The sequence below is a fragment of the Vipera berus genome (genome assembly GCF_964194415.1).
Source record: "Vipera berus genome assembly, chromosome: 17".
NCBI lineage: Eukaryota > Metazoa > Chordata > Lepidosauria > Squamata > Viperidae > Vipera > Vipera berus.
In genome coordinates, this window is record NC_138220.1 from 3,694,717 (window position 1) to 3,720,998 (window position 26,282).

General features: G+C 49.3%; 1 protein-coding gene across 12 annotated transcripts in view; it reads right to left on the reverse strand.

The window, feature by feature from the left end:
- RERE (arginine-glutamic acid dipeptide repeats) overlaps positions 1-26,282 on the reverse strand; it is a 146,334-nt gene that overhangs the window by 27,737 nt on the left and 92,315 nt on the right. For all 12 annotated transcript variants that reach the window (XM_081341064.1, XM_081341068.1, XM_081341069.1 and 9 more), the window contains 5 exons: positions 21,540-21,588; positions 20,659-20,783; positions 19,728-19,827; positions 14,013-14,111; positions 3,377-3,457 (listed from right to left, as the gene is read on the reverse strand). In XM_081341064.1, coding sequence (XP_081197190.1) covers positions 3,377-3,457; positions 14,013-14,111; positions 19,728-19,827; positions 20,659-20,783; positions 21,540-21,588 — 454 coding nt within the window. The remainder of the gene's footprint in view (positions 1-3,376; positions 3,458-14,012; positions 14,112-19,727; positions 19,828-20,658; positions 20,784-21,539; positions 21,589-26,282) is intronic.

Here is a 26,282-nt window from a genome sequence, read left to right on the forward strand (position 1 = left end):
AGCGATAGACAGGACAAGCATTTAACCAGGATGGAAGGAGCCGAGGGTTGGACTAGAAGACCTCTGAGGTCCCTTCTTCACCCTAGGATTCTATGTCCTGGCTTAGACCCGGGCTGGAACCCTAGACCAGAATCTTGGGAGGGGGGGAACCTGATAAAGAGTGCAATTGATAGATTGCACCCCATGCATCTTTCCAGAACGTTTTCCGTCCTCTGTTTGCCATCTTCCCTGGGTAAAATCAAGGGGGGAAAAATGGGATTTGCACAATGCTAGCTAGGATGGGGGGGCAAGCCTTGTCACCTGAGATATTTCAAGCCCCATGGCCTGTCTCTCCCTGGCTGAGGAATGCTGGGAGTTGAAGTCCACAAGTCATCAAAGGGCCGGGTTTGAAGACCCCCTGCTCTTCATCCTCTCAATATCAAGCAGAGGAAAAACAAGTGGTAAGCGATAGACAGGACAAGCATTTAACCAGGATGGAAGGAGCAGTTTCTCCCGGTCCACTAATCTAGAGCCCAGAATCACAGGGCTGGAAGGGACCACGAAGGTCCTCTAGTCCCACCCACTGCTCAAGCCAGGCGTCTCATTCCACCCTGGTCAAACGGTGGACCTCTCTATCCCTTAAAACCTCCAGTGATGGGAGTTGGTCAAAGTTATCTCCTAGCCATAAAATCCTCAAATGGTGGGTTTTTAAAAACCTTGAAACAACAGAGGCTCGCTCACCTTTCTTGCCCGCCTGTTGGTCTTGAATCAACTTGAGAAAGCAGGAAGCAGAGATTAAATTATCCAGGGAAAAATCAGGGCTTAACTCACCAGAACAGAGCATCTATCAGATAGATCTGTAGCATCTCACCAAGTTCAGGCCTCAAGCTTTTTTTTTTTTTTTAAAGGCAGGCTACTGAAAACAGAACACGAAGTTTGCATTTTACCAAGCTCATCCCGGTTGGAAGAAGGAATGGCTTTAAAATCCCAGAATTCTCAGCTTGGCCAGGACGATATTTTCCCCCAGAATGCAACTGGCCATTGCAATAGAGACATGTATGTATGTCTTTGTATCGGCCTGTATGCTGAAGCCCCCTGCAGCTTTGGCGAGGAGGAGGAGGAGGAGGAGGAAAAAAGGGGGGGCCTGGCGGTGGACAGCTGCTTCCCAGGCCAGATGGAAAAACTGTCAAAATAATTTGAAAATACTCTGCTCATTTCATGCAAACTTCCCCAAAGATCTGCTCAAAATATACTTGGAAAGGCTGCAGGGGAAAAATAAATAAATGAATAAACCAGCTTCCGGGGCTGCTGTTTGTTTTAGTAAGCGTGCCCGCTGCTTTGCTTTCCTGTGTGTGTGTGTGTGTGTGTGTGTGTGTGTGTGTGTAAGGGTCACTTCTCCAAAGCTGTGTGTGTGTTTCTTTTTCTTCCTTCCGTCCAAAGAGAAAGGTCATTAAATTGCAAAGCGTTCTTGTTCTTATCCTCTCCCCAAGCTCGCCCTTTATCACCATTTGTGGGTCAGACCAGCGATGACACAACACCCACCGCCAACAAAAAGGAACAACTTTAGAGGAGGTCTTTCGTCCCAATGGAGGGGGGGGGAACGAGATGGGGGGGGAGGGGAGAGAGCCCCCCTCCGTATGTCAAAGCAGCAATTAATTCTGCTCCGTGACCGCTTGGGTCACAACACAGGGGGCTTCAACAGATCCCTTTGTATCGGGGAGGGAAAAAACCTCCAGGTCCAAGAGTTATTCAATTAAATGAAAAAGCATGAGTCACAATCACAAGGACTTCCAGCCTCCATTCGTGCCAACTAACCGACAACAGGTCGACCTGCGCAAGAGGCCAGTCACCAAGCCCTGTTTGAGAAGTCACCCAAAACCTTGGCAATAAGTGTCTGCGCTGCCACAAAAGGCGGGGTGGGGGTGGGGGGGAGAAAAACCTGTGTTTAAAGAAAGGCCGTTTTAACGTAACACTGAACGTGTCACCACAAGACTCCAGAGGCTAACAACAGGCGGTCCACCAGTGGACCTGGGCGAACTCCAAACACCCAGGAATCTCCTGGCTCTCTTCCTCAGCAGCACAAACAGGCACCCCCTCCAAAATTACATCCAAATCATTGGGGTGGGGGGCTTTGGACGAGTCAAAGGAGAACCGATCCTGAAGCCATGCCTTGCCAGTCCCCAAATCAAAGAGAATGAAAGAACTGTGGTCTGATTTAGATAGGCAGGTAGGTAGGCAGGTAGGTAGGTAGATAAAGACAGACAGATACGGATAGATAGATGGATAGATAGATGGATAGATAGATGGATAGATGGATGGATAGATAGATAGATAGATAGATAGATAGATAGATAGATAGATAGATAGATAGATAGATAGATAGATAGATAGATAGATATGGATGGATGGATGGATGGATAGAAAGGTAGATGATATCGATGGATGGATGGACAGACAGACATAGACAGATGATATACTGTAGATAGAGACATCTAGACAGATGATAGACATATCATAGATAGATATAGACAGACAGGCATAGGCATGGGGAGGCGGATGATAGATATGATATGGATTGATGGACAGACGATATACTTTAGATAGATAGATACAGACAGACAGAGGCATAGGGAGGCAGATGATAGATAGATAGATAGATAGATAGATAGATAGATAGATAGATAGACAGACAGACAAGACAAACCTTTATTGTCATTTTTTACTGTGGGCACAATGGCACACATTAAAAATGAAATTTAGTTGCTTAAAGTGTACCCAAACGTAACAGACATTTAAACATACTGTATACAACATACGTGTAGACCTACGTCCTTTACATATAAGTAACATATGAATCTTAATCCCTGCCCATCTTAAATAAGTAACGGAGGAGGAAGCTTCAGAGTTCACAAGGTTAATGCTTAATATTTAGGGGAGGAAACCTCTGCCCAACCCGGGTCCTCCCTTTCCGGAGGTGCAACGAAAATAGCTTTCAATATTGCTGCCCTTGAAGCCACCCCTCCCTCCTCCTCTGGGTTTGCAAAACACTTGATTGTGACTCCATTTCCACTTCCGACCCAGGGGAAAGAAGCCTGGATCGATCCCAGAAGTTTGGGGAGGGAAAGAAGACTTCCCGACAACCCAACAGGTCTGAAAACTCCGGATGGCGTTACGCAAGCAGACACAATTCCAAAAATTAGTCCCGAGGCCCATTGAGGGTTAAAAGGCTCCTCCGTCACAGCAATTGAGAGGAATGCAGAAAGGCATTTTAGGAAGAGGGGTGTGTGTGTGTGTGTGTGTGTGTGTGTGTGTGTGTGAGAGAGAGAGAGAGAGAGAGAGAGAGAGAAAGAGAGAGAGAGAGAGAGCGCCAAGTTACGTAAAGTCCGGAGATACTCACCGTCTCCTTATTGGGGAGCAATTCTTTTCGGATCCTGAAAAAGTTCTTGCCGTACTGCCGAAGGCCTTTAATGAACCTCTTCTGTGTTTAAAAAAATAAAATAAATGGCAAGTCAGTGGGGCCTGCAGATGAGTGGGGTCTTTTCAATCTTACAAAAAAATAAAAAGGGAATCTGAAGCTCAAGAGCTGCAGAAAAATACGTTAATATACTTTCCCCGCTCCTCCGTGCACTATTTTTCCAGGTTTAGCCCTGAAATTATTTTTAAAAGGTTTAAAAAGAAAAAGAAAAAGATACATCAGGGTGTCTCCTTCTGACCGGGGCTGCTGTTACCGTAAGAAGCCAAGCTGCTGATTCCAGGGAAAATAACACCAAAGCTCAAAAATGCACCATCTAGTTCCAGGTTAAACGGAAAATGATTGGAGGGTGGGGGAGAGGAGAGGAAGTTTGCCCATTTGGGAAAAACCTTGGGGAAGAAGAGAGCATTTTGGCAGCCGAGTGGGGGGGGGAAAAGTGGAAAACAACAACAACAACAAAGAAACGTTTTTTGTTTTTTTTAAAGAAAAATAAATAAATAAAAACCAGGGGCGGTGGGGGGGGGGAAACTAGCTTTCCAATCTGACTGCCTGCAGAAAAGAGAAAACACACACACACACCTACACCTTTGTTTTTTCTGGCATTTTCCTCTCTCTTTTTTTTAAAAAAAAAAAACACACACACACACAAACAAAAACAAACCAGGAAAGAAAAAAAAAGAGAGAGATAATTCTCCCTTTTCGTTTCTGGGAGGATCCTGCAAAAAGAAAAGTCTCCCCCGACACACTTTTGCCCATATCATCGCCATCCGGTCGGGGCCATCCTTAGCCCCTCCAAGACACCTCTGGGCTGTGTGTGTGTGTGTGGGGGGGTTTGATGGAAAAGTGGCGGGGGTAGAGAAGGGGTATTGGGAGGAGGGGGGTATTGGGAGGAGGGAGGGAGGGAGGAAAAAAAAAGCAGCCTTGTTCCCAATCCAAGCTTGCAATCCTGCAAAAAAAAGGGGGGGGGAGCTTCTCGTCCCCGTCGGGTTTTGCAACAGGGCTGGTGCGTGCAGCCCCCTCCCCCAAAAAAAGATCCCTTTGCAAAAGAGAGAGCGCGGGGCGGGGGGCGGGGGAGAGAGAGGGCAAGAGATTCCCCACCTGCGAAGCTGGCCAAGGGGGCGAGAGGGAGTCCGGCCGGCGAGGCACACAGGTGGGCACCGTGGGGGTGTGTGTCGGGGGAGGGGGGGGGTCCTGGCGGGGCAAGGCCGGCCCGGGGGATCGGGATCGCCACCGGGGAGCCTCTGACACTACAAAGGGGAGGAGGGAGGGAGGGAGGGAGGGAGCTGCGGCTTAACATGTGACCGGGGAGCCGCTGGGCGCGCTGCAAAAGGCGGCCTGGATCGCGACGGGGGAAGGCGCCGACTCCGCGCTGGCTGGGACGCGGCTTGCAGGGACCGCGCGCGGGGTGGGGCGGGGTGGGGGCTGCAAACGAGGTCAGGAATGCCCTGGCTTTTTTGGGGGGTGGGTGGGGGGGAGTCGGGGGGGGAGGAGGGGGAAAGAGAGGGCATTGCAAAGGTTGCAAGGGCCAGGCGAGGCAAAAAAAAGTGGTGGAAGTGGCGGGGGGGGGAGGAGAGGAAGAGGATGCATTTGCGCCCCTTCCTCCTCCTCTTCCTCACCACCACAACAACGACAACAACCCTGCGGGGTTGGTCGGGCTGGGAGAGAGGGTGAGGCTTTCCAAAGTCGCCCAGCTGGCTTTCGAGTCTGGTGCGCCTTAAACCTACTAGGACCAGGAGGGCTCTGCCGACCTGAACTTTATAAAGTTGTCAAAGGCTGCAGACCCCCTGCAATAGACTAAACTGGCTTTCTGTTGTTGTTGTTGTTGTTGTTGTTATTATTATTATTATTACACCTGACCCCCCCCCTTCTCCCCCCCTCAATCCTGATTTCTCCCAAAGGTTGCCAGAGCTGTAAACCAACCCCTGGCTAAGGGAAGCTGAACCACAAACCGACAAGGTCAAGACAAACTTAAGTTAAGCTTTAGGGCAGGGGTCTTCAAACTTGGCCTTTTGAGGATTTTGATTCCCAGAATTCCTCAGCCAGCATGGCTGGCTGAGGAATTCTGAGAGCGGAAGTCCACCAGTCTTATGAAAGGGCCACGTTTGAAGACCCCCCTGGGTCATGAAAGTCATGAAAAGGAAATTTTATCAACATCTTCTAGTGCAAACTGTTCCACCTCTCTCGTTTTAGAATTAAGGTGCATCCCTCAGCATTTCTAATTCTCATTTTTAATTCTCTCCTAACAGATCTAAATTGTTTTCTATTTCAGAGACCTGGGTATAAAACAACAACAACAACTGCACAGATAAGACAAAAGTGCCAAAAGAAAAAAGTAAAGAAAACAATGTTCAAGTTAAGTAACCCTGCAAGTCTTTACTGCAGTAAGTACTCGTTTAAAAACCATCAATTTAACTAAGTGGCTACAGTCAATTGAATAATAATAATAATAATAATAATAAATAATAATAATAATAATAATAATAATAATAATAAGAAGAAGAAGAAGAAGAAGAGGAGGAGGAGGAGGAGGAGGAGGAGGAGGAGGAGGAGGAGGAGGAGGAGACCAAAAGAATTCTGTTATTACTGCAGACTTGGTAGATTATCCCAAACACGGGGAAATGTTAATAGTCGTGTTTAATCACAGCTTAACAATAATTCATTTCATGTCTGATTAGCCGGGGTGGGATCAGGATTCGGGCGCTCCCTTTCAATCCCCTTTCACATCCTCTCTGAAATCTTTCTGGGGGTCCCTTTTTAGCATATCCCCCCCTCCTAAGGGTCTGGCTTCTCCAATCCATTGATCTGGCACCTGCGGCTTCACCATCTCTCAACACCCCATCCCACCCCCACAGTTGAGGTGTGTGTGTGTGTGGGGGGGGGTTTCTCCTGCTTCCTGCCCCACGCTAGATGCATTTTTCACAGCCCACCATGGTGCCGGATTTGGATATTTAAAATACTAACTGGAGACCCTGGATGGTCAAGGGGTTGACTGTTTCCTTCTGCTGTGAGAAAACAACAACAACAGCAACTTTAAAAGTAACTTTCTAAATAGACATCCCTGTTCTGGGCTCCTCGCAGTGCCTCCCCCTGCCCAAATTCCACATCCTGTAATTAAATGGTTTGCAACCTTTGGGGAATAACTTTTATCTTTACCCCCAACCAGCGGGGAGAGAAGCTTAGAGCAACACAAGATGGGAGGATTTTAATCTAATGGGCCATGATTGTTGACAGCCCTGTCCAAACCGGGACCCAGCAAATTGGCCAGAAACCCATTATTCACCCCTTGCAAGGAAGCAAAGCGTGCACAAAAAAATGCAACGAAATTCTCTTACCTTTTCCAGCAGGCACCCCCAAACAAAGGAAGCCCTTAATTAGTTTGCAAAAGAGACGCACACAATCACCCCCCACCCACCCACCCACGCCTTGCAAATCTGCTTCTTCCTCTGGAAACCTTTAACATCTTATTTATAACCCCCAAATGTCTTTTTATTCTAAGCCCGACGCTTATGGGGGTTTATTTCAAAAGACTGGGCTGGGGGTGGGAGGCAGGCAAAGGGGTCTCTTTTGGAACGTGGCACAGCTGGGGGATAACGCCGGTCTCTAAAAAGGTGGCGTGAAGACCTTTGAAGGCATCTGAATGTGGGGGTCAGCGCTCTGCCAAAACCCCAGTTGCCATGGCTATGGATGGGTGTGAACGCCCGCCCGCCCGAAGGGGCTGGTGGTCTCCCTTTGCCTTTGCGTTCCCACCGCGACATAAATTTATGAGGTTCTCTGGTGTCCCTGCCACAATGTGTAAACAGGAGGTGGGTGGGAGGGGGACGGCTATAAATAACTGAGCCGGGGCTAGGAGAAAAAGCACGCCAGCCTTTGCATCTGTGCGGCTGGCTCTTGCAAGCCCCCCACCACCACCACACCTAGTATTTTATCTCCCGAAACAAATAGTGTGACAAGATACACAAAGTCATTATGTTCTGACTAACGGAGCTCAGATGGCGTGTTGTTATCGAGGTGGCAAGAACGGGAGGAAGCTGCGGTGGCGGAGGAGGGAGAGGGCAGCAGGCAAGGACTGCAACTCGGGGGCCCCTGGAAATCGGTGTTTGCGTTTCTGCAGGGGTGTGTGTGTGTGTGTGTTTTCGGACGGTGCCATTTTGTTCCCTTCCCAGATGCTCCAGCCTTGGCGCAACCAGCAGCTGAAGCCAGCCGGCCAGCGGCTCTCTGCTGCCCTCCCTCAAGCTTATGGGCCGTGCCGAAGCTGTAAATACTTGTTTTGGGTTAGTTTGGGCCGAGAAGGGTTGTGTGAACACAACTACACAGCCTTTGGGATGCTGGAGGTGTTTTTTTTTATTTTTTAGGAGAGCCCTCGAGTCCAGGGGTGGCTTTAAGACCCGATTGTGTATCTTAAGACCACTCCTGGGGTTTCCATTTTCATCATAAGAAGACATGAGGGGAGGAAGATGGGCAAGTAAGATTATATGAAAAATAAATAAGGGAAGGAAGGAAGGAAGGAAGGAAGGAAGGAAGGAAGGAAGGAAGGAAGGAAGGAAGGAAGGAAGGAAGGAAGGAAGGAAAGGGAGGGAGGGAGGGAGGGAGGGAGGAGGAAAGGAAAGAAGGGAGAGGGAGGAAAGAAAGAAAGAAAGAAAGAAAGAAAGAAAGAAAGAAAGAAAGAAAGAAAGAAAGAAAGAAAGAAAGAAAAGAAAGTAACCAAGCTCCTTCTAATTTTTTAGTTGGTTGGTATAGTGGTGCAGTGGTTAAGGCAACAAACTAGGAACTGGGAGAGCCTGTGTTCCAATCCTACCTTAGGCCAGCCCCTCTCTCTCAGCCCTAGGAAGGGGGCAAAGACTGACTGGGGAATCCTGGGAGTTGAAGTCCACAGGCCTTAGAAGTCACCAAGCTTGGATCCCCTTCTCCACCCCCACCCCCTCCACCCCGGTGCTACAGCATCGCAGCAAGTTAAGGAAAGCTTTTTTTTTTACCCAAGTTGCAAGGTTATCCCCCTGCAAGGCATCCGAACGAGGAATGTTCTGGCCAGATGGACCCTCTCCAGCTACGTGCTTTGGCCCCATGCAACCCCACACAAAGGCCCCCCCGACAGCCTCTTTCGTCCCCAAAGGCCCAGCCTTTAATCTTCCTCTCCAACAGCTGACCCGGATTACAGACTCGCCGCATCCCTGCCGGGCCCCGGCCCAGCCAAGGCCGACACCGCCGAGCCTTGCATTTCCTGCCCGGCCATCCATCACCCGTCAACCTTGCGCGGTGGCTCCGGCCCCGGGTTGCCAGGCAACAGCGCCAGGGGAAATCGGAGCTGCGGGTGCTCTCTGGGCCGAGCGGGGAGAAACACGAACCCAGAGCCCAAGCGAGGATCCCCCCCACCCAAAAAAAAGCCAGGGCGTGCTTTTCACACCTGGGGACAAGAGGAGCGCGCACACACACACCCAGCCTAGGGTGGGGCAAAGAAACCAACGAAAAGAGGGATCTTCTTCCCTGTCTTTTAAAACGCGCGGAGACCTGGAAGAGGTCAGACTCTTAGGCAGGGATGATGGGGGTGGGGGGCAGACAGAACAGGGGGGGGACTTGTCCCCACCTTGGGAACTCCGTCCTCTTTTGAGCTTTGGGTTTCTTTACTCAGCCGAGTTCCTCAGCAACCCGTGAGTTGTGTTGTGATTCAGGGTCAGCCTGTGGGTTCGGCAGTTGGGTCGGACAACTCAGAGGAGGAGGAGGAGGGGGGTGTTGAAGAGCTTGATGAGAGCCCCCAGCCAGGCCCCTCCCACCTGGTCACGACGCAGACCCAGCTGTGTGAGCCTGACAAGCGTGGATGAAGATGACCCACAGCTGGCCCTGTTCAAGGACACCCGACGCAGGAGGCAGTCAATCAGGAGTAAACAGAGGAAGGCAATGGGGCTCCTCGGAAGGAGGCAGAGAGAAGCCACGCCCTGAACTGTATAAAAGGGGGAATGCGTGGGAGGGCTGGTTTGCTGAAGGCAACTGCTTGAATAGTTCCTGTTTCATAGCTCCTGTTTCATGGTTGGTGTCTGTTTTATGTTAATAAATTTGGCAGGCTTTATTCCAGCCTCTTGCCGTTTGTAAAGGGGTTGTCCCTGCCTTTTCTGCAGGGCCGGTAGCAGGCTGGTACAGAACAAGTTGCTCGGGACCTTAAAAGGGCAGTGGTGCTCTTGTGGGCCGGAGGGAAAAAAAAACAACTCCTTTCAGAAACACATCTTGAAATGGAAGTACGGGGGGGAGGGGAGAGAGAAAGAGAGAGAGAGAGAAAGGGAAAAAAATTGCCGTCAATATGCCTCTTCTCCAACTGGGTTTTGCACGCCTCCCTGACTCCAATTCATAAATGAAAGGTGGGATTTCAGAGGCTGAAATTATTCCGAGCCAGCCGAGAGGAAAAACGTGGGAAGGGGGCTGTTCTAAATGCATAAGCCGCGGTGTGACCAACATCACCCGACCGAGCCCGTAAAGCAGGATGATCCTCAGCGGGGAGAAGGCACGGAGGTGGATTTTTCCACAGATGCCCAGCAGCCAAGAAGCTAAATTTAACAGGATGACACAGAGATCTGGATCCGAAGAGGAAAGCAGAAATAGTTGCTGCCCGTAGGACCTTCGTGAGGTCCAAATGCGACCGGCCTCTTCTCCGCTGCCCGATTTCTTGGAACCTCCTCCTGTGAGCCACACTTTTCACGATGGCGGATACATTTGTTCAGAAGAACATCCTAGGAACGCGAGGGAGACGAGTTCAGAGTCCTTGGGCTGGAAGGCTGCAGCTTTCCAGAACCTCTTTCAGTAGGCGGGGTGGTGGCGGCCATTACTCCATCATTGCTTCCATCTTCGCTGGCGACAAGCCTACATCCCCCCCCCCCTCCATCTTCTTGGAGACCTTCCACTCAACCGGATCATGGTTACTGTTCCTAGCTCCGTTACCCACCCAATTCAGAGCCTTGGAAGAGTCCTATAAATTCTAGTTAGCGTCTTAAGAAATGTCCACGAATCTCTCTGGGCAGGCGTAGAAGAACAAGAGTATTTCCGTTTTCAGGACTGGGGATTTTAATGATTCATTTAATGATCGTTCGCCACTGAAAAAAGCGACTTATGACTTTTTGCATACTTACAACCGTTGCCGCGGCGCTGAGGACATGTGATCGGAATGACGGACACTTGGCGACTGGCACGTAACCTATGACGGTTGCAGGGATCACGTGATTCCCCATCTGTAAGCGTCCCAGCTGGCTTCCGACAAGCAAAGTCCGCTTAATGACGATATGATCCCCTTAACCACTGCACTGATTCGTTTAACAACAGTGGCAAAAAAAAAAGAGACTGCAACTGCGACGAAAAACCCTAGCACGGCTTCGTCCCGATCTTTCCCAGAATGCCCTAGAGACGCAGCCTGCCTGCTGCACAGAGGGCCCACAGCTTTCCCACCGGAGCTAGGCCTGGTTTTAAAATCAATCTTCATCCTTCTCACCGTCAGCCTCTGCTGGAGCTGCCTGTGGACGTGGCCCTGAACGGAGATCTCATCAATCAAACGGGCAACTTCCAAGGCTGTTTCCAGACGAGTCCTTCTCGAGCTTAAACACCCCTCTCTTCCCATTAATGATTCTGACTTTTCCCCTCTCAGGCAGAGACCTACATGCCGAGGGGCTGGTGGCCCTGAAGTCTGTGACCCACAGGCCCGCAAGGGGAGAGCAGAAGAGGGGGAGGGTGGGCGGAAGGCGCTTATCATTGGCTGGAGACCCCAACAGTATGCCTCAGAGACCTGACGGGGCAACAGAAAAGGTCTGATAAAGGAGAATATTTGTAGCTCAGGGCTGACACGAGGGGGTCCTTCATGCTCTCTGAGCCGGATCGTGTTTTTTTTTCTTGCAGACTGTTCCGTTACCAAACTAGGTAGCCTAATCAGTGCATCACGTAACCTAGTTTGGGTAATGAAACGAGCCGGCTCAGAGAGCACCCAGGACCCCCTCAGACTTGCCAGCTGCAATATCCCCAAAGCATCCAGGGCTCCTTCCTTTAAAGAGTACAGGTCCTCTACTTGTAATGGAAGAAGACACGTAAGGGCGCTATTTGATTAAGAAACAGGAGCGTGTCGGCCTGTAATAATCTCCATAACCCCAGATGTGACAGTCCCAGCACTGGGTGCCGGACAAGGTTCCTTTAAGTCTGGAGACTGACATCCTTGGCGCATTTCATGCTCCAGATCCCTGGAACCTTGCAAGGGGAAAGACCAAGAACGGGAGCTATGAAAACTGCCCGGAGAGCAGAAAAATTTTTTAAAAAATGAAAAAAACAAAACAACCACACCGCCTCTTTTTCTTCAGCGTCCTGCTATCTGCGCTGCAGGTTTGTTTAACTTTCGTGTTTTTTGAAGCAGCACGTTCAGTGTTTCTGTACACAGAAGGAACGAGGTGTGCTTTCCTTGCGCGCCCAGCCAGCTAAAACAAACTTAGCCATGTTGCTAAGAAACTACAAAGGGTTCTGGGATTGGTCGGTCCCCTTTGGGGATGGAGTAAATTGCTTGTGGGGGGGGGGAGAGAGAGAGAGAGAGAGAGAGAGAGAGAGAGAGAGAGAGAGAGAGAGAGAGAGAGAGAGAGAGAGAGAGAGAGAGAAAGAAAGAAGGAAGGAAGGAAGGAAGGAAAGGAAGGAAGGAAGGAAGGAAGGAAGGAAGGAAGGAAGGCAGCCTTGGAAGCCACATGCAATGCATTGCTCGAACAATCAAACTCTGCAAACGTTGATTAATCTTGCGAGGAGAGGATCCACTACTCTCAGCCGAAAAGGGGGAAAAAGGGCTTTTTCCCCCCCTCTCTGCATCTGCCCAAATGCACAGGCGACGAAAAAGGCAGCGGAGTTCAAACTTTGAGGGCTTCGTTCTTTGGATGGGGCAAGCCAAGATGGAAGGAAGCAGCATTTTGCCTCTGGGTTGCCAATCGAAGCCGAGCTCTTTCGGAACAGGGAATTTCGCTCCTCCAGCTAAGGATTTGATTTCAAGGATGCTAAAAATATTCCGCAGGGCCTATCCCTCCGCCAGAAAGTAGCAAAAAAAAACCCACCTTCAAAAAACAAAAAAGTTGCAAGGGAAGATTGAGTTCCGGCAACTGGAAGGCAAACAAGCCAAGAGCAATGGATGGAAATTAATCAAGGAGAGAACTAAGCCTAGAACTAAGGAGGAATTTCCTAAGGATTTATTTTTATTTATTTTATTTTAATTCCATTAATATCCCGCCCTTCTCCGAAGACTCAGGGCGGCTTACAAGCTTAGCAGTAGCCTTCAGTAGCAGTATATGCCTGCTTATTAGGGCTTTCACACACACCCCCAAGCGGCATTTTTACAAAGTCAGCTTATTGCCCCCAACAATCTGGGTCCTCATGAGGACAATTAACCAGTGGAACAACCTGCCTCCAGAAGTTGTGGGTGCCCCATCACTGGAGGCTTTTAACAAGAGACTGGACAGCCAGCCATTTGTCTGAAATGGCATAGGGCAGGGGTAGGCAACCTTGGCTCTTTTATGGCTTGTGGACTTCAACTCCCAGAATTCCTGAGCCAGCATGGCTGGTTCAGGAATTCTGGGTATCGAAGTAGGTGCCCCTGCATAATTCCTCCTCCGCTCCATCCGCCACCCCACCTTTTAAATCTTCCCTGCTGCCGCTGCTGTGGCAAAATGAAAAAACAACTTTCCCTGCGGCTCCGTTGGTAGATCCCCCGGGTTGAAGCCAAGAAACCTGGCTTGGTTAAAAAGCAAGCGACGAGTGAACGACTCACAAGTTACGCCTTGTCAAATCAAAGCCAGGCTCCTTTCACTACACTACAAATTGTTCGCAAGCACCCTGGGGAAAATTCATGTCTTGGATCTGGGCCCCGGAAGAGCGAGCATGTGCGTGTCCGTGTGTGTGTGAGATTTTTACTTAGATTGACAAACAGGGCTTCCAGGTGTTGGGAGGGTGCTTTAAAATTTATGAACTTGCAAAGGCGCCAATAGGGCCAATTAAGTTTTATCCTCACCGTCTCGAGGATCTGACAGCTTATGGGGCGGACGTATTAAAGGGGGACAGGAACCTGGCTTGTTTCCTTCCATCTGGGGAACACCCTGTCACCCCAAAAGCAGGCCAGATGTTGAAAAAGCCGCTTCCTTCCAGATTTAAAGTCGCAAGAGTCAAGATTTCTTTTGGCTCTGGTCTGAGACACAGGAAGTCCTCGACTTACGGCCACGACGGAGCCCAATATTTCTGTGGCCAAGCGACACAGTTAAGTTCGAGTTTCATCCCATTTTTACAACCTTTCTTCCTGCAGTGGTTAAGCCAATCAACTCCAATGGGGCCAAATTCGGAATACAGAAAAGCTATTCCTAATTTGGTTTTTAGGGAGGAGTTTTTGCTGGCCCAACAGTGGGACAACTAGGGGTAACTGGCGCAAGATCACGAGGCTGGGCCCATGGCGTTGGGGACCGGGCAGCTGGGGGAGATGAGGCTGTGCTAAGAGACCCCTGCCACCTTGCCAAGAGAAGGATCTGCGCGAGGATCTGCCGAGAGAGCGAGTCAAGCCCAAGAAGAGCTTTCTTCTCACCATTTCGTCTTCCGTCCAGCATTTTTCGATCAGTTTGGGGACCGGCTTTCTCACCAGACGCTGGAGGGCCTTCCCGGCGTCGTAGTTGCTCTCGTGTAGCTGCAAGAAGAAAGAGAGAAAAGTCTATTTTAGAACGTCCCGGCAATAATCATGGATCTCCCCGTATACCTCTTTTTATTATTAGGCAAACGAGAAAAAGTCCTTTCACAAAGTTAGGAGGAGAGAGAGAGAGAGAGAGAGAGAGAGAGAGAGAAGAGAAAGAAAGAGAAAAAGAGAGAGAAAGAAAAAGAAAGAGAGAGAGACAGACAGACAGACAGACGGGAAGCTTTTCCCAGATGTGAAACAAAGCTCAGCAGCCAAGACCGAAGACCGTTTTCCACTTGGAAGGCAAGCAACGTTTCCAGAGTCTTCCCACACTGGTCTGCAGCAGAACGGAGCACCCCTGCCATTCCCATGACTCGGCAGACCTAGGGGTAACCCCCTTCCCCTCCATGCCCCCCCCAAGGCTTCATGAATCAACCTGCGGCCATAAAGCTAACCAAACAGGTTGAGTTGGCACCAGGGGGGCTCAAATGAAACTTAACCAACCGTTCATCCCCTTGTTAATCAAGTTCATCCCCTTGTTAATCAAGGCAGCTTGCCAGAGCAGGGAAAGGTAGAAGGGAGAGAACGGGGGAAGACTCTTTCTCTTTCTTTCTTTCTTTCTTTCTTTCTTTCTTTCTTTCTTTCTTTCTTTCTTTCTTTCTTCTTTCTTTCTCTTTCTTTCTTTCTTTCTTTCTTTCTTTCTTTCTTTCTTTCTTTCTTTCTTTCTTTCTAAGATGTGCTGATTAGGCACATGGACTGAAGAAAGATAAGATGACAACTGATTGCTGCATACTTCTCTTTCCTTCCCCCCAGCTTAGAGGTGGAGGCATAGATAGGAGTGTGTGGGTGTGTGTGTGTGTGTGAGAGAGAGAGAGAGAGAGAGAGAGAATACAAAATCATTGCTTTGAAACTGCCGGGACCTTGATGTGCATATGTTGTAATTTCTGAAAGGCTCAAATGAAGGCAATTAAAACATTGGGGGGGGGGGCACCTGGTTTAATCTCCCTGTGGCTGAAGGCACGGCTTGCAACTTACCTGTTTTAAATGGTAATTTTTTCCCCTCCTCTGTTCACCCTCATTTATCTCACAAGAGGCCTTAAAGAGCTCTGCCCCCTCGCACGCCTTATTAGCCTCACTGCGCTGTGCAAGGTGAACTGGGGTGTGTGTGTGTGTGTTTGTGTGTGTGGAGGTGGGCGTGCATTGGGGCCTCTGCATCGCAACAGTGCAGCCTTCAAGTGCTCAGCTGTCAGCCCCCCCCTTCTGTTCGGTAATGAATCTGTGAATTACGGCCCCTGCCACTCCTGACACTGCCAGCTTGGCCGCATCAAAATATTGTCCTCGGCTTGTAATTTATAACTTAATTTAAAGGCCCCTGTTTTCCCAGTGACCTCGCCAGATCGGAACCCCAGGTGCGTATCTGGGGTGGGGGCGAGCACGCCAGCTTTGCGAAGGCACGCACCTCCAATTACGGTCATTACCGCTCTGGCTTGAAAGCATCTGGGCCGGCATGGTGGGGGCGATAGGGAATAATGGGCGTCCATTAAGAACCCGGCCAGATTTTGGGCTAGCTTTGCAGATGGGCTCTCTGCAAAGAATCACACTGGAGGGGTCTTGAGGCAGGGGGCTGCTGAGTCCCCCCCCACCCTTTTGAATGAATGAACGAATGAACCTTTATGGTCAAAGTACAACCATCTATACATTGAGATTGTCAACTCACAATGCAAGTCTGGCAATGCTTAACATAGAATAACCGGGTTGGAAGGGACCTCGGAGGTCATCCAGTGCAACCCTCTGCTTGAGCAGAAGAGACCCCTGTACCATTTCAGACAGGTGGCTTTTCTTGAAAGCCTCCAGTGATGGGGCAGCCACCACGTCTGAAGGCGAAACCTGTTTTTAATTGTTCTGGCTGTAAGGAAGTTCCTCCTTAGTTCCAGGTTGCTTCTCTCCTTGATTAGTTTCCATCCGTTGCTTCTCGTCCTGCGTTCTGATACTTTGGAAAGTATGTTGACACCCCCCCCCATTTGTGGCAGCCCCTCAAATGCTGGAGCAGCGCTATCATTATCTCCCCTACTCCTTCTTTTCATTAAACTAGACAAACCCCATTCGCTGTAACCGTTCTTCGTAGCCCCCTAATCGTCTTTGTTGCTCTTCTCTCCACTGTTTTTCCAGTCTCAACATCTTAACAGAGTGAGCGCCTGTTACTCGTCCCAGCTTCTGCCAACCTAGCAGTTCGAAAGCACGTAAAAATGCAAGTAGAAAAATAGGGACCACTCCGGTGGGAAGGTAACAGCGTTCCGTGCGCCTTTGGCGTCTAGTCATGCCGGCCACATGACCACGGAGACGTCCTCGGACAAGCGCTGGCTCTTCGGCTTTGAAACGGAGATGAGCACCGGCCCCTAGAGTCGGAAACGACTAGCACGCATGTGTGGGGGAACCTTTACCTTTACCTTTATATATATATATATATTTTGTGGTGGCCAAAACTGGAGGCAGCATTCCAAGTGTGGCCTTACTAAGGTTTTGCAAAGAGCTACCAGAACTTCACACGAGGCTGATTCTATCCCTCCGTTAATGCAGCCTAGGATTGATCGTTGGCCTTTTTGGCTGCTGCCGCACACTCTTGCCTCACGTTTAAGGACTCCCGAGATCCCTCCATTAAGCCAAGTTTCACCTCATCTCTACCTGTGCAGTTAGTTGGGTTTCCCAAGCTTTCCCAACTTTTTGGCAAATTTTAAGGTGCGCAGATTTCAACTCCCAGAATTTCCCAGCCAGTGGGGCTGAATACTGGGCGTTGAGGTCCACGTGCCTTACAAGCTGCCAAGATTGGAAACACGTCTTCTTCTACTTCCTCTAGGTTAGCTGGGACTTGATGATCAGCTATGGAAGGCTATAAAAAAAAGAAAGCTCTGGATGGGTGGACTTTAGCACAATCCTCCAGCAGGCTGCATCTCAGTCATGAAAATGTGGTTTCAAGCGCACGCGCACACACACAGACCCCCATAATTCTGAGCCAGGCACTCAACTTCACCCTTAGGTTCTTAAGAGACTCAAGCGGCGTGCGTTTCTCAAAAAAAAAGGAGAAAAGCCACCGTCAAGGACATCAGAAGCCCGGAGAGTGAGGGCTCGCTCTGCAATAAAATTATACTCAGACGCCGCTATCAAACGCCAGCTTAGCGCCTGTGAATTTTAATTAAGAAACGGATTTACAAGGCTGCGAGATTTTAAAAGGCAGAGGCCGTTTCGGCCGCCGATGGGGGAAGAAGGGACTCCATTCAGCTTTCTTTCTTTTCTTTCTTTCCTGCATAAAAAAATATAGTTGGACGGGGCCTGAATTTTTCTGGCCTTTGATGTTCTTGGATGGGAACTTTTTAAGATTGTCTGTCTCTTGAAATATATACAGAGACTCACTCTCAGATATTTTAATGCAAGGGGGGAGGGAGCTGAGCTGCCTCGCTTGCCAACATCCTCTCCCCAAATTCCATTCCATTCCATTCCATTCCATTCCATTCCATTCCATTCCATTCCATTCCATTCCATTCCATTCCATTCCATTCCATTCCATACTATTCTAATTCTAATTCTAATTCTAATTCTATTCATTATTCCTATTCCTATTCTGTTCCATTATTTATTTCTATTCTGTTCTGTTCTATTCTATTCTTCAGCTGTCAATCACAATGGGTAACAGATGAAGAATGAAAAGTCCTCGACTTATGACTGGGACCAACAATTTCCGCTGCTAAGCAGGGCAGTTGTGAAGTGAGCCAGCCCCAAACGGACGACCATTTTGCCCCGGCTGTTAAGTAAATCACCTCAAACCTTTGTAAGGGGGGGGGGCGAGAATATATCAGAAGCATCCTAGGGGTGTGGGGTATAGAAAAGGTTGGAAGCCTCTGCCTTAGCCAATCAGCAGCCTTGCAAATTAAAAACAACAAGGTGGGTATCTGCCATGCCTCTCTTTCGCCTGAAGGGGGTGTTGTAGGAACACACATATCCAGGTAGTACCTTGAGGCTAAATGTCATCCTTAACCAGAACCAGGATGGTGAAAATGTTTGACTGCCAATCTTGGCCTGCGGCTCTGATCTACTTGCTCTAAAACTACACTGAGTCAACGGCATCCTTGACAATTTATCATTAACAGACTAAAGGAGTAAGCCAGCATCCGTCATCCGCCTGGCTCATTCTCCCAATGATCATTTCCCATCCCACTAGATCTGCTAACAGCATGGAAAGTCGAGGGAGGGAGGGAGGGAGGGAGGGAGGGAGGAAGGAAGGAAGGAAGGAAGGAAGGAAGGAAGGAAGGAAGGAAGGAAGGAAGGAAGGAAAGAAGGAAGGAGAGAATAATAAATGGGAAGGGGAGGGGAAGAAGGCTAAATGGAGAGAATAATAAATGGAGAGGAACGGAAGGCAAGGAAAGAGAGGGGAGGGGAAGGGAGGGAGGAAGGAAATGTAGCCTTGCCGTTATGCAAATAAACTCGGGAAGGAAATGTGCCACCAGCTAATAATATAAATGCTGCACAGCCAAAAAAAAAGGTTTTCTTGTTCTCTCCCTTCCTTTTGGGTGTAATTAACAATAAATCATGCTGAGGTTACAGCACCCTGTTATTACATAAATAAAACACTGGGAAAGAACTTTGTCAGGAATGATTTATGTGCTCTGAAGTTCATTGTTATTTCCATAATAAGGAATCATAGAGCATATCAATTTTTTACCCTATTATCGTTACCAAAACACTCACACGCCCCTCCGCACAAGCAGAAGTGATTCCCACCCATGCCTCGGAAACCAGACGGGACAGGTGTCTGAAAAGTCAAGGTTTGACAGGCTGATTCTATTCTATTCCATTCCATTTTTTCTATTTCTATTTCTATTTCTATTTCTATTTCTATTTCTATTTCTATTCTATTCTATTCTATTCTATTCTATTCTATTCTATTCTATTCTATTCTATTCTATTCTATTCTATTCTATTCTATTCTATTCTATTCTATATTTCTATTCTATTCTATTCCATTCCATATTTTCTATTCTATTTCTATTTCTATTTTATTCTATTCTTATTCTATATTTCTATTCTATTCTATATTTCTATTCTATTCTATTCTATTCTATTCTATTCTATTCTATTCTATTCTATTCTATATTTCTATTCTATTCTATTCTATTCTATTCTATTCTATTCTATTCTATTCTATTCTATTCTATTCTATTCTATTCTATTCTATTCTATTCCATTCCTTTCCAGGAAAATCTACATCCACAGCCCCTTGGATGAATATAACTCAGTATGATTGTATTAAGTAGGCCAAAATCCCTGAGATTTTCAGAAGAACCTCTGAATGGCACCCCATATTAATCCCTAGGTCACAAGCGAGCTGGAGAGAAGCCAAAGGCCCCCAGTCCGTCTACAGTCAGGAAGAGAGCTGTGGCTTTAAACCCCCTAGGCCAAGTCTATTATTCTTTAGTTCCCTTGCTAAATTTCCTCTCCTCCTGCCCTCTGCTCTGTGGATTGGACCAGTCTGGCCTCCTAACATTCACAGAGGGAGGGGAGGGGAGGGGAGGGGGCAGAGAAACTCAGTTAGAGTGGCTAAAAAAATTATTTCTGGAGAGGCGGAAGACGTGGGCTTACTGTGTTGAGGGCGTTGAGAGTGGTGTCGTCCCGGGACGCCGCCACGCACCCATCTTCTGTCGAGCCGCCGTCGCACATCCCGGCAAACGCTGCCATGCTCCTTCAAAAAAAGGGACGGGATTTTAGCAGGTTGCAAACAACTTCAAGGTGAAGCCAGCAGAGCAAAGACCAACAGATCCTGAGATCGACAGCCAATTTTTCACGAGGCTACCCCCCCCCCCAGATTGCCGAGCAAGGCAGCGGTTCTCATTAGGTCCAGTTTTACGACTCTTTTGCCAGAGTCCTTAAGAGAATCGCTGCAGGTATTGTCAAGCGAACCAAAAGGTCACTAAGCAAATCCAGCTGCCCTTCCCCCCCCCCCCTTGACTTTTCAGGTTGCACACTGGCTGGGAAGGTCGCAAATGGAGATCACCTGGACCCGGGACCCTGCAAGCATTGTACACACTTGGTGGTTGCCAAGCACCTGGAGTTTGATCATGACTGTAGGGATGTGGCAACAGTCATTCTATTCTATTCTATTCTATTCTATTCTATTCTATTCTATTCTATTCTATTCTATTCTATTCTATTCTATTCTATTCTATTCTATTCTATTCTATTCTATTCTATTATTCTATTCTATTCTATTCTATTCTATTCTATTCTATTCTATTCTTCAGCTGTCAATCACAACGGGTAACAGATGAAGAATGAGAAGTCCTCGACTTATGACTGGGACCAGCCTCGTGGGGACAGCCGCGCAGCACATCTCTCTTCCTGAAAACGCAGCCTAGCTTTCCGAGCTTCAAGTTGCATTCATGCGCCGCCTATGCACCCAGCAGGGGGGCGTCCCTTTCACTGACAGGAAGAGCAGAGGGGCGCCAGGCGGGCGTTTGTTTGCACGAGGCCCCGGGCGGGCCAATTTCTGAACAGGGCGGTCTGGGGATCATACCTTGCCGCCCGCAAGTACATGAGCAGGTCGCAGTCGTTCACCCCCGGCATCCAGACCAGCTCCTCGTGACGCGTCACCGCGTCCCCATCTCCGGAGGGGAAAGGCTGGAGTTCGGGGAGCTTGGCCTGGAAAGAGAGAAAGCAGAGAACGTCTCCCGTCACCTCCCTTCGTAACGACCCTCGAAACGAACTCTGAAAGCCAAGTCAGAAAGCCTAGAGTTTATTTTTTATTTTTTTAATCCCATTTATATCCCGCCCTTCTCCGAAGACTCAGGGCGGCTTACAATCTAAGAAGCACAAAACAAATGTGCTTAGCAATAGCCTTCATTCTGTGTATATGCCTGCTTATTAGGGCTTTCGGGGGGGCCCAAGCGGCATTATTACAAAGTCAGCTTATTGTCCCCAACAATCTGGGTTGTATCGAAGAGGGACCACGTCTCTGCCGTGGTGCCCTGACTGATCAATTTAAGGGGACAGGGCTGGGCTGCTCCAGTTAAGCCACGCTATCTAACGGGGGGGGGGGGCTTCTGTGTCTTAGCCCCTGCCCTCTGGAATGAGGTCCCCCTGGGACACATGTGCCCCGCTCCAAGAGGACTTCTGGAGGGCTGGATAGGAGACGGTGAGGTATTTCTCCTTCTTCCTGTTCCGTTCTAGCTGGTTTTGTGGTTAGTGGCTTCTGCTTACACAGTGGGTGGTTGTTGTTGTTGTTGTTTTATGTTGCCTGGTGCTCTACAGGTTGCCATCGAGTTGAATAAACTAGGCTACAAGCAACACCGATTCTTCAAAGGCTGCAACCAGGCCTGTTTGTGGAATGGCTCGTCGCTAAAACTGCGCAGCGATGTGGGAGCCCCCTGCGTGATTGATGCCAGGGGCAAATCTTACCTGATGACTGGGCCCAACCCGGATTTCTCCTTGAGTGCTGTTCAGCCTCCTGCAAGTCAAAGATACGGAAGAGTTAGTGAGATAGCCCAGACTGGGCCCTGAGTATGTCCTCTACTGCAGGGGTCCCCAACCCCTGGTCCGTGTGGCACGCCAGCAACCGGTCCGCACAAACAAGCAAAGCCCCATCTGTGAGATGCAGGCAGCACACCAAACCACGCACCCTCCGGTCCGTGGAAAAACCTCTCTCCACGGAACCGGTGATCCCCGGTGCCCAAAAGGTTGGGGGCCTCTGCTCTACTGCAAGCCTTCCAGGTGTCAACCCACTACAACTCCCAGCAGCCCACATCCCACAGGAGCGATGTTGCTGGAGGAATGCCACAGACCCCCCAGGCGCTCCCAGCCCTCAAGCAAATCCTTCTCCTGCTGCACGTCACTTGAGCAGCAGACACCAACAATTTCTCGAAAGGCACAGAAAACGTGGTTACTTCCAAACTGGGCTCACAAGGGTGCAACGAAGCAGCCATCGGTGGGCAGGTGCTGGTTAGAAGGTGCTGGGGCATAGCATCACCTTGGGCTTTGACGTTCACAAAGGGGGGGGGGGAAGGAAAGGGAAGGGAAAGGAAATGGAAAGGGGAGGGAAGGAGAGGAGAGGAAGAGGAAGAGGGGAGGAGAAGGGGAAGCAGAGCAGATCTACTGAAACATTATGACCGATCTGTCCGTGAAGTCGCTGTTCTGGGTCATCCATTCGTAGCCCCAAAGGTGCTTTTCCAGGAGGCAACTGGACTTTCATTCATCCTTCCCTTCCCCACCAGCCAGTCAGAGCTGAAGAAGCTTCTGGGATGAGAAGCGGAACGTCTTCAAAGAAAAACAAGGAAGTCCAGTTGCCTCCTAAAATAATAATAATAATAATAATAATAAAAGCATCTTTGGGACAACCATGACCTGGATGATGGAGAATCTCCACAGATCTTTAGTCAACTGTTAAAAAGTCCTCAAAGACGTAGAGGAAGGCCGGCTGACTTATTCCGACTGCACGCGGGTCTAGGATCAGATCGACCTTTAATTCGGGGCGGGGGGGGGGGAGGAGGGAAAATCCCTTTCCCCTTCAAGGTTGCTCGTCCATGGTGAGGTAGCCGAGGCTCTCTTGCCGTTCCGGATTGATTTCAAAATGGCAACGTTGGCAGCTGGGTTATGTTCTGGTCTTATGTTCTGTCTCTCTCTCTCTCTCTCTCTCTCTCTCTCTCTCTCTCTCTCTCTCTCTCTCTCTCTCTCTCTCTCTCTCTCTCTGGAGTTGGTGGCGAGGCAAGAACAGGGAAGCTGGATTATTACGTAAAGAGGGAAAAGCAAAGGGAAAAAAGAGGCAAGAATAGAAACCAATGTTCCCGCAGACAGGCAGCTGGGCGTAATCTTTTATTCAGGCCTGGCTCTTTTCTTCCACCGCTGGTGGAGAGCAAGGAAAACAAGCCACAGAAGCCGGCTTTTGGGCACAGTGGCTTCCTGCCCAGAAAAGCCTCCCACGACAAGAACAAGCAAAAGAACAACAACAACGACGACAACAAAACACCCCACAGCCCTCCTTGTGATCTTCGGCAGGACCGGAAAAAGGCCGGGGCTTTTTATGTTGGCTTGGCGAGCTCAAAATCCAAGAGAGAGACCAGTTGAGCATTTTCCATTTTAAATTTGCATTTTTTTAAAAGACTCTTCTCCTAGGTAGCGACCCCAGGCTAGAAGCGAAAGCAAAATAGATAATATCCACCAAATTAAGAGACAGGATGTTGGATTTTTGCAAGGGAGACCGGCTGCGGGGGGGGGGGGGAGGAGAGTGGATATTTGTTTATTTATTTTGGTTACTTGATGGAACCGGGAAAACAACATACGAATCATTCATGGTGTGCCCCAGATCTGGCTGGGAGGGGGGGGGTCATGTCTGCTTCTCAAATTGTTTTGCAAGCATCCAAAATATGGGAGGGGGGGAAGGGGGAAATGCGTGAAGAAAAGGAGTAGGGTTAAGTAACACCAGCTGCCTGCCTCCTTAAGTAACACCAGCTGCCTGCCATTAGTGCAGGTTCGAGTCCCACCAGGCTCAAGGTTGACTCAGCCTTCCATCCTTCCGAGGTAGGTAAAATGAGGACCCAGATTGTTGGGGGCAATTAAGCTGACTTTGTAATAATGCCGCTTGGGGTGTGTGTGTGAAAGCCCTAACAAGCAGGCATATACATAGAATGAAGGCTACTGCTAAGCTTGTAAGCCGCCCTGAGTCTTCGGAGAAGGGCGGGATATAAATGGAATTAAAATTAAAATTAAAAAAAATAAAATAATTCTGCGTGCCTGCTGGGCGCCAAATTGTCGGGCTGAGGCTGGCCGGGAGCGCTGGGAGATGTAGTCCCAACAGGTCTGGAGGCAGCAATGATCGAAAGAGGGAGGGGTCCGGAGGGAGAGAAAAAGGGAAAGGCACGCGCGGGAAGGAAGGGGAAAAAAAAACCAGCAAGGAAAGCGAACAGCCCTGACCTGACCCCAGACGGATGGGTCGGCCTTGAGCAATGGGGGTTAATCCAGTAAAGAGGTCGAGCTGAGTTGGCTGGCTGTGCTTTGAACTCGCAGCTCCGAGGAATTAACCCCACCAGCCGTCAGCCAAGGAGGAAAAAAGACCCACACGGCAGAAAGGCGGCTTTTGCCCCATTTCCTACACAGGTCAGTTTCAAAGGGACTGAAAAAACAACAACACAACAACGTTATTTCTAATAGCTTCCCCAGCCTAGAATGGCCATTTTCCCAGTAGAGGGGGGGGGGGGGAAAGAAAAAATAAGAAAAGATAAAACCAAAGAGGCATTTTTTAATTTTATTTTTATTTATTTTTTTTAAAAAGGTGAAATTTTCTTTGGCTCTGTCGTAGAGAAATGTATGGGATTCATTCATTCATTCATTCATTCATTCATTCATTCATTCATTCATTCAGTGGGGAAAAACATTTGGGGGGGGGAAGATACAGGAGCAGGCTGGAAAGGATGCCGGGGAGGAAAACAAGAGGGACGGGGAGGGGGGGTGGGGAGTCGGCGGGAAAGAGTTGGCGCGGGGTGCGAAATCCGCACACCAAAGGCAAGAGCGATGCCGCAAAAGTGGTCGCCATGGCAACCCCAACTTAATATTTCAGCCCCTTCTCCAGCCGCAGAGGATTAAATATAATGACAAGATGCTCTCTCTCTCTCTCTCAGGCCCCCCCCCTTTGGAAGCAGCAACCTGTTGCCATGGCAACGTTGGTCGCCTATCACATATCCACAGGGGCTGGACAGGCTGGACCGCAAAGGAATATCAAAAAGGATGGGATGGGGGGGAGGCGCTTCCCCCTCCCACAAGGATGTGGATGGAGGGGGGGGAGAGAGAGAGAGAGAGAGAGAGAGAGAGGAAGGGGATCTTTCCCCCCCCCAAGGGAATTGCTGTTTGGGGAGAGGATTAAGGGTAGGGGGGCAGGAAGCTTTGATCCCCCCCCCGCTGGAGATCCGGAGGCGGCTTTGATCCCCAATGGCTAACCGGATCAGGAAATGTCCTCAAACCGAATGTCTGTTTCCCACCCCCACCCCCACGGAAGCAGAGGGAGGGGGGTGTTTCACCCCACGGCTTCCCCTGGTGCCTTGGCCCAACTGGACCCATTTCACAGAAGGAAGCTCCCTCAAACGCCAGCCCGGAAAGTCTACAGCCCCCTCTTAACCCTGGGGTGGGGGACGGGGGGGAGGGGAAAGAGAGGCTGAACCAGGATCAAACACAGGGGCCTCCACTGGAGCACCAGGGGCTGTGATGAGGGGGCTCTCCTGAACCAGGGGAGACCCCCCCTTTTTATTTTTCTTTGGCGGGGCAAAGGGGGTTGCTCAGCCTTGTCTGTTCCCAGACGGAGGCGTAAGTAGAGGGCTTGAGGGCTTCCAGATATGGGATGATGGGTCGCACAACGCACAAATGACCCCCACCCCAGGCTGTGTTGCAACCAGTGGGGGGGGGCTCCTCCTCCAGGCTCTCCCCTTCCCCACATCCCTCCTGTCCTTTGGGACTTGCTAACACTTCCAAGCCCCCCCCCCTTTTATAGGAAGAGGAACAGAGGCCTCCACAACGTCCCCCTCTTCTCTGTGTGTATCTGTGTGTCTTCCGTTTTTCTCTCCTAAGGGGTTAGGGTTGCGATGAAGCCCGCAAAGCAAAGGAAGGTGTTTCGTATTCCCCGCTGGGACCTCGGGAAGCAGAAAAATCTGGACCACAAACGGCGAGCTTTCCAAAGGAATCTGGATGGGGACACCCCCCCCCTTCAAATACGCAGGAATTCACTGGGGTTTTCCTCCCGTTAATACGGATAACTCAGCATTTAACGCACAAGGATGAAATGAAATGCAGTTGTGGCCGACATTATTCCTGCTAGAAATGAGGCAACCTTGCCTCTTTACCCTCAACATTATACTTACTAAATTATATATATATAAAAGAAACAATACTTATCCAAATCAGGAACTACAAGCAGTCTAAATTGCAAAATTTTCATCGCTCATCAATTCAGACCACCTTGTTGGTCTTCCTGAGGGCCCCCCCCCGTTTTTTTTGGGGGGGGGGTAGGGAAGGGAAGAGACCAAAATTTGATCTTCTGCAAAATTGGAATAATTTCAGCCTACACCTGTCTCCAAATTCACTTCTCAACCAGGGTTTGAAAGTCAGGGATTTTGCTTTCGGGATAGTCTAGGCGAATTTTAATGTCACTGCAACCCAAAC